This window comes from Pinus tabuliformis, chromosome 1_2, assembly GCF_031772625.1.
Source record: "Pinus tabuliformis cultivar Carrire ecotype Pingquan chromosome 1_2, CPIR1, whole genome shotgun sequence".
Classification (NCBI taxonomy): domain Eukaryota; kingdom Viridiplantae; phylum Streptophyta; class Pinopsida; order Pinales; family Pinaceae; genus Pinus; species Pinus tabuliformis.
In genome coordinates, this window is record NC_142298.1 from 533,134,331 (window position 1) to 533,141,313 (window position 6,983).

General features: G+C 34.7%; 1 protein-coding gene across 1 annotated transcript; it reads left to right on the forward strand.

Moving 5' to 3' along the window:
* Positions 1–3,540: 3,540 nt before the first annotated feature.
* Positions 3,541–6,578, forward strand: LOC149206688 (alcohol dehydrogenase 1-like). The gene is made up of 11 exons (XM_089393777.1): positions 3,541–3,697; positions 3,870–3,919; positions 3,970–4,056; positions 4,252–4,298; positions 4,426–4,751; positions 4,862–4,944; positions 5,119–5,194; positions 5,342–5,403; positions 5,490–5,585; positions 5,693–5,854; positions 6,056–6,578. The coding sequence occupies exons 1-11, from the start codon at positions 3,658–3,660 to the stop codon at positions 6,173–6,175; spliced, it is 1,149 nt and encodes a 382-aa protein (XP_089249903.1). The 5' UTR covers positions 3,541–3,657; the 3' UTR covers positions 6,176–6,578.
* Positions 6,579–6,983: the final 405 nt, after the last annotated feature.

Genomic DNA, 6,983 nt, shown 5'->3' on the forward strand with positions numbered 1-6,983 from the left:
ATTATATATTTTTTGCATCCATATTGAAGCTTTCAAAGTGGAAAAAGTTAAGGAATAAACTTGCAAGACCATTTTTACGAGTGGGTCTCGGTTTGGTAAATTGAGGTTTGAAATCTTTTGGAAGCAACTTGAGGCATCAAACATAATTTTTTTAGGACAAAAATTTGTTGTTTACATGCGGAAATTTTTTGCGATATTCTACACATATATATATTTCCAATGACTCAAAAATCACTTCAATTGGAGTATATAAGCAAAATTTATGCCACTCGAAAGTTGACTTTCTTGTTTTGACCACCATAATTTGAGAGAATGTCATGCTAACCTCCATTATTCATGGAAAAGGTACTAAACATGTTGTCATGATGAAGATCACTCTAGAAGAATCCATACTGTATCTCTACTTAAGAGCTGAAGGAGTCAAACTTAAACACTAATTGGTTATCAGGTTGTGTTATAATAGTGCCACTAGGAGGAAAAGGGGTTTCATTATATTCGAGTGCATTTTGTTCTATAGATGAACATAGTAGCCAAGAGTGGACTGGGCGAGACGATTTATGCACATTAGCAACCCATGGGCCACATGCCTCACTCCTTTGTACTTGCATCCATTTTCCATTCAAAGAAAGAAAGCACAATAGCCTCACCATGTTTTCAAATTCTTTTGCATAAATAAAAACTATGATTAAATTTTAAAATTATAAATTCAAATAATTAAAAGTATTACTCTCTCTCTCTCTCTCTCTCTCTCTCTCTCTCTCTCTCTCTCTCTATATATATATATATATATATATATATATATATATATATATATATATATTTCGAGCCAGAACCCTTACATAATTCATCCATTTCCATAACAATTCTGCTTTCACATGTCTAATACAAATGTAGCATATGCTTATGGCATTTTTTGCCTATAATTCTAAATAGATGCCAACTATAGACTATGTAGTAGATTCCTAAATACAAACATAATTTGCATAACATCAGAAACTAAAACTTATCCAAAAACTAGCCTCCAAAGTAGACACATCTTCAGGATTGGAGCTCATAGATCACTTTTATTGCTTTGGAGATTGAACCATCTTCCCTCTTTTTCGAGTTGCGTATTCGCTAGATTCAACCTCTAAAGGAGCTATTTGTAGTCCTACGATGAATAGGTCTTCCATCTCTGCCATTTTGTAGTCAATGGCTACCATATTGATCCTAAATTCACTCTGCAAACCATCAATTTTAATTTGCATCAACTTGAGCTTGAAGTTGGTTAACAACTGAAGGGATTTGTGAGCCATTTCTTCAACCTCTTGACATTGCTTGAAGGTGAGCTCAATTCTTTTCATAGCTTTGAGGACCTTGTCCAAAATTTCATTAACGTCAATGGATGTTGTGCCACGGGAAGAGGAGCCCACATTCTCCATGTCGAAATTACGCAGTGTCAACACTAGGGTGTAGGTGCTAGCTTTGATAACCGCTATGTTTACGAAACCATACTCATTGAAGTTCAGGGTTAGAAGAATGATATATATATACTAAGCCATTGAATGTATTCTTGAGAGGGCTTGATGTTGGCACTGAGAATGTTATCATGGCTTCTACATTTTTTCGCTTTCTTCATTGAATGTCGGGCTAGGATATCCATGCCAATATGGCTTTGAAATCCTTGCTGAAGGAACAAATTGCTACAGAGAAGGAGGGATAAAGGCTTTAACATGAGGTGAAATGAATGCAACCTTTTCAACCAACTAATAGATTGAAACCTAACGTAGGTTAACAAGAACACGAGGCACGAGAAGGAGGACTACAATCGAGCCCTATTAGTAAACGACATCCACCAAATCTTATAAGCCATCACATTTGAGACATTAATATTCAACCTAATTAATTGCTCCTCATAATTCTCAGCTTCCGTCATTTCTAATTTTCCATAAATGCAATTTAAAATTCCCTCTTTGCTATTTTGAAACATCATGGTAATGGGGAATTTATTTGACATTTATTATTCAATTGTATGATCCCTTATTTGCTAAAGTGTTTTCCAATGAGTTTAAATTCCTTAATATATGATAGAGTTCAACTTGCTCAAATCGTTGAAGTTGAAGAAGGATCCATCACACAATGGGAGATTGATTGCATTTATGTTGATGTTTGGCCTCCCATACTCATCGGATTACTACCATTGAACCATCAAATATCAGAATTCTTTGAATCTTCTTTTCAATGATTAGATTTAAACCTTTCCAAAGAGTGAGGAATTCCACTTGATTGTTGGTTGTTGCTCCTAATCACAAACATATTGTGTCCCAATTTTTCCTCCGAGGCAAAGGATCACCCCGCCGGCCAACCCTCACAATAATAAAATTTATAAATCTATACAATTTTATTATTAAAATTAAACTTTTTATAATTGCATTAAATTGTAAATTATTTACAATATAATTATACAATTTTGCTAAATTCAAATTTTAGTGATTATATACTATTTCTAATATATCATTAATCAATTATACAACTTTACCAAATTCAAATTTTAGTAATTATAAACTATTTTTAATATATCATTAATCATAATTTTACTAACAAAACTATAAATTAATTCATTAAGCAATAAAACAAGGAAATATACTTCCATAAAAATGACATAAATAAATATATCATTAATTATAATTTTATTGTTTATCAACAAAATTATGATTTAATCCAAATCACACCCAAAAAAAATATACTTCAATGCAGAAGTATGATTTAATCAGGCTAAACTTCAATGCAACATAAACTTTTATGGATAAGAATATATTTTAAAATAACTTTTGAATTTAAAAATTATTAAAATTTATAGTTTATAGATAAGAATATCTTTAAAAAAGCTTTTTAATTTAAAATTTATTAAAATTTATTTTGTAGGGTTAATTATTTAAATTTGAATTAAAAAAATATAAAATTTGTATTTTAAATATATTTTATTTTTTATTTTTTAATAGAAATTCAGCTACCCCATATTTATTATAATTTTTTTTTCCATTTTAAATGGAGCTCATTTATAATTTATAACAAATAACGATTTTTTTAATGTTAAACTTAAATTATAAATATTTTATAAGTCAAACTTATAACAAATAAGTGATAACCAGAAAATATGCATAAGTGATAACCAAAAAATATGCCCATTGGAAAATCCAAGCATATAAAAGTTAGACTAAGGCATGACCAATTGCCCCGACAAACCTGAGCCTACTTTGAAAATGCTGATATCAAAATCCATAAAAAGGAAACCATCGAAGGTCAAAGGTGGACCTTTATCCTCGCATACCCACCACGCTCTCCGAAAAAGTATGGAGTGTAAAGCAGTTGGCAAAACGCAGACTCGGATTTCATAGATATGGCTGATGGGTAAGGCCACCAGATAACCATGGACTCCATAAATATTGCGGATAACTATGCCCTCATTAATTCAAACTAATGACATGGAGGTTTCTTCCGACAAATATCGCATGACTTCGCAAAGCCTTCACGGCATTCGATTATCAGTGTTTCAAGGAAAGTGGGATATAAATTCAGGAACCATATCTGCCTTCACCACCAACGCAAGAGGCCAGCCTTTGTTTGTCCTGCATAATACTACCATAGCGAGAGAAGACCATTTGCGCAGAAACGAAAATGGCGAGCTCTACTGCAGGCCAGGTTATCAAATGCAAAGGTAATTACTCCAGTTGAGTTCAGTTCAGTGCAAAGAGTCATGGCCACATTCTATTTATTTCATGTATATCATTTCAGGGCAAAATTGATTTTCAGGGTTAAGGTGGATTTATGTAAACTGTATGTGTGCTTCTTGAAATCTGATATATTTTGATATTGTATTTTTGTTGCAGCTGCTGTTGCCTGGGCAGCAAGGGAGCCTCTGAAGATTGAAGAAGTGGAGGTGGCTCCTGTGGAGCAGCAGGGGAGCCTCTGAAGATTGAAGAAGTGGAGGTGGCTCCCCCACAGGCAAGGGAAGTCAGAATCAAAATTCATTATACTGCCTTGTGTCATACAGACGTTTATTTCTGGGAAGCAAAGGTATGCTTTGAAAAATTATTGGAACTAAATTTATTAAACATCAATAAAAATTAAAGTCTGGATATGTGGCATTCCCCTGCACTGTATGATACATGAGCTTCCTCTTTATACAATTAAGTCACTACAAAGATTGATTATTACATATTTTCAACAGTGAAATTAAATAACTGATACTCATACTGCTTTCTGTGGCAGGGCCAAACCCCTCTCTTTCCCCGCATTTTGGGACATGAAGCAGCTGGGTATGCACTCTGTTTTTTATTCAAAAAAAATTAATTAGTTATACTAGTAGGCATGTAGAATTTCAGAAGGGAAAAAGAGAGAAACTTTGTGATTTATTGTACACTAACTATAGGTTGGTTGACACAGGGTTGTTGAGAGTGTTGGAGAAGGGGTGACTGACCTCAAGGAGGGTGACACTGTGCTTCCTGTATTTACTGGAGAATGTGGAGAATGCAGACACTGCAAGTCAGAGGAGAGCAACATGTGTGATCTTCTAAGAATTAACACTGAGAGAGGGGTTATGATAAATGATGGAAAAACAAGGTTTTCAAAAGATGGGAAACCGATTTACCATTTCCTTGGTACATCGACTTTCAGCGAGTACACTGTTGCTCATGCCGGTTGTGTTGCCAAAATTAATCCAGAGGCCCCTCTTGACAAAGTCTGTGTTCTGAGTTTTGGTGCCTCAACAGGTAAACTACTTCATGCGAACTTCTTAATGTACTTGGTTGATGATTGTGAAACCCATGATCGTTTCCTAGATTAGAAATGTCATTCAAACTTCATTTTGCTGTGGATTCAGGGATGGTTGCGGCTTTGAATGTAGCCAAACCCAAGAAGGGTTCAACAGTAGCAGTATTTGGCCTTGGGGCTGTTGGGCTTGGTGTAAGTACTAACGACAAGTGTACTCTCTTTATGTTCATGTCTTATTTTACAGTCATCAATGGATTATGATGATTATTTAACAGTTCAACACTGTTCCTGAATATTTTGGGACCAATATCATGAGTGTACCCTTTAGTTTTCTGTTACGCATCTTGTTTGGGTTAATCTATGCAGGCTGCTGAAGGGGCAAGAATTGCAGGAGCTTCTCGAATAATTGGAATCGATTTAAACAGTGAAAGATTTGAAAAAGGTTGAAAATTGCCCATTTCCACCATTTGTTAATCAGTGTATATATGTTAAATTGCCCATTTCCATCATTTGTGAATCAGTGTGTATATGTTTGAGTCTTGACTGAAGAATTGCCTTTCCTTTCTAATTTTTGTTGATCCTTTTACAGCAAAACTCTTTGGTGTAACGGAATTTATTAAGCCACTGGACCACGCCAAGCCTGTTCAAGAGGTCACTTAGTTTATATTAATTAACTTTTAAAGCTGAATACAGTTTTACCTTGCCTTGCAAGAACTGCTGACTAAATTCTTTTACAGGTTATTGCTGAGAAAACTGATGGAGGGGTGGACTACAGTATCGAGTGCACGGGGAATTTTAAGGCCATGATTCAAGCCTTCGAATCCTGCCATGACGTATTTACTCTGCTTTGCCTTGCCTTCCCTTTCTTCTGAAATTGTAAATATACGCTCAGTTTTAGCAACTATGCATATGCTGATCACATGGGTATGTGTTTGTTCAGGGTTGGGGTGTAGCCGTTTTAGTGGGGGTCCCTCATTCAGACGCAGTCTTTCCAACCAGTCCCTTGAATTTTCTGACTGAAAGGACATTGAAAGGAACTTTCTATGGGAACTATAAGCCCCGTTCTGATTTGCCAGGTCTTGTAGAAATGTATTTGGCTAAGGTAAGGCTTCTATCATCTATTTATGACCGTTATAAGATAAAAAGCTTAAATCACTGGTGATTAATTTATTTGCTTAGATTTTCTGATAGAAATGGCTCTCTCAGACCATGCCCGCTGATTTCTTAGTAGATAGCTCTACTCTGTGATCTTTATGTAATAAGGTTTTTAACCTGAGTTACTTTCCTGGTTTATATTTTGCAGAAGATTGAACTGGAGAAATTTATTACACACGAGGTTTCATTTGCCGATATCAACAAGGCATTTGATTACATGATTAAAGGAGAGAGTCTGAGATGTATCATTAACCTGATTGGCAATTGAGTGATAGAGAGGAAGTTGTTAGTTTAAATATCAGTTCGAAGTATTTACAGTTATTTAGAGTTTCTTACGGATTGTGTGGCTAATCTTTTCTTATAGAGGTTTCCTTGCATTCAGAGGCTTGGAGAAGAAGTGTGGAAAATAAGAATTTTGAATAGAGTTCATTCAGAGGCTTGGAGAAGAAGTGTGGAAAATAAGAATTTCGAATAGAGTTTCTTACAGATTGTGTGGTTGATATTTTTGATTTTACTTGGTCATTAGATTCCTTGATAGAGGTTTCCTGGCATTCAGAAGCTTGGAGAAGAAGTGTGGAAAATAAGAATTTCGAAGAATTGTTATTATGGAGACACTGGAATTTTCAATAATAATGATCTTGTCATGATGAATCCAATTCGATTTCTGGACAGTTGAAAATTTGTTCTTATGAAAAAAAAAAATTTTATTATGGTTTTCCTTGCATTCAATACATATGTAAGATCATAGACAGCAAAACTTTTAACAGATATGGCATATTTTAGTGTCCTATTAAAAATAAACTTTCAGCAAGAACAAGAATATAAGGATTTGAAATGCAGCCTTAATTAATATCTGTAAATAATAATACAAGCCAGAATGATTAACATAGAAACCCTACCGTTAGAGAACTAACGCCTGCGTTTCTCGTCGTGGAGACCGCGTTAGCAAAGTCAAAAACAATTTTTTAAAAAGGTGCGTTGGCCACGGCGAGAAAGTCAACACGATTTTGAAGTGACCCGCATAAGATTTAGTGGTCAGACCGTATAGTTATACGAAGGGATATTTGTTTTGCTAA

Bases quoted from the DNA above. Each gene is read 5' to 3' on its own strand.
- LOC149206688 (XM_089393777.1), top strand. From the start codon at position 3,658: ATGGCGAGCTCTACTGCAGGCCAGGTTATCAAATGCAAAG. The intron at 4,057-4,251 runs GTATGCTTTGAA...TTTCTGTGGCAG, and splicing joins TTTATTTCTGGGAAGCAAAG to GGCCAAACCCCTCTCTTTCC. The intron at 5,586-5,692 runs GTATTTACTCTG...GTGTTTGTTCAG, and splicing joins CCTTCGAATCCTGCCATGAC to GGTTGGGGTGTAGCCGTTTT.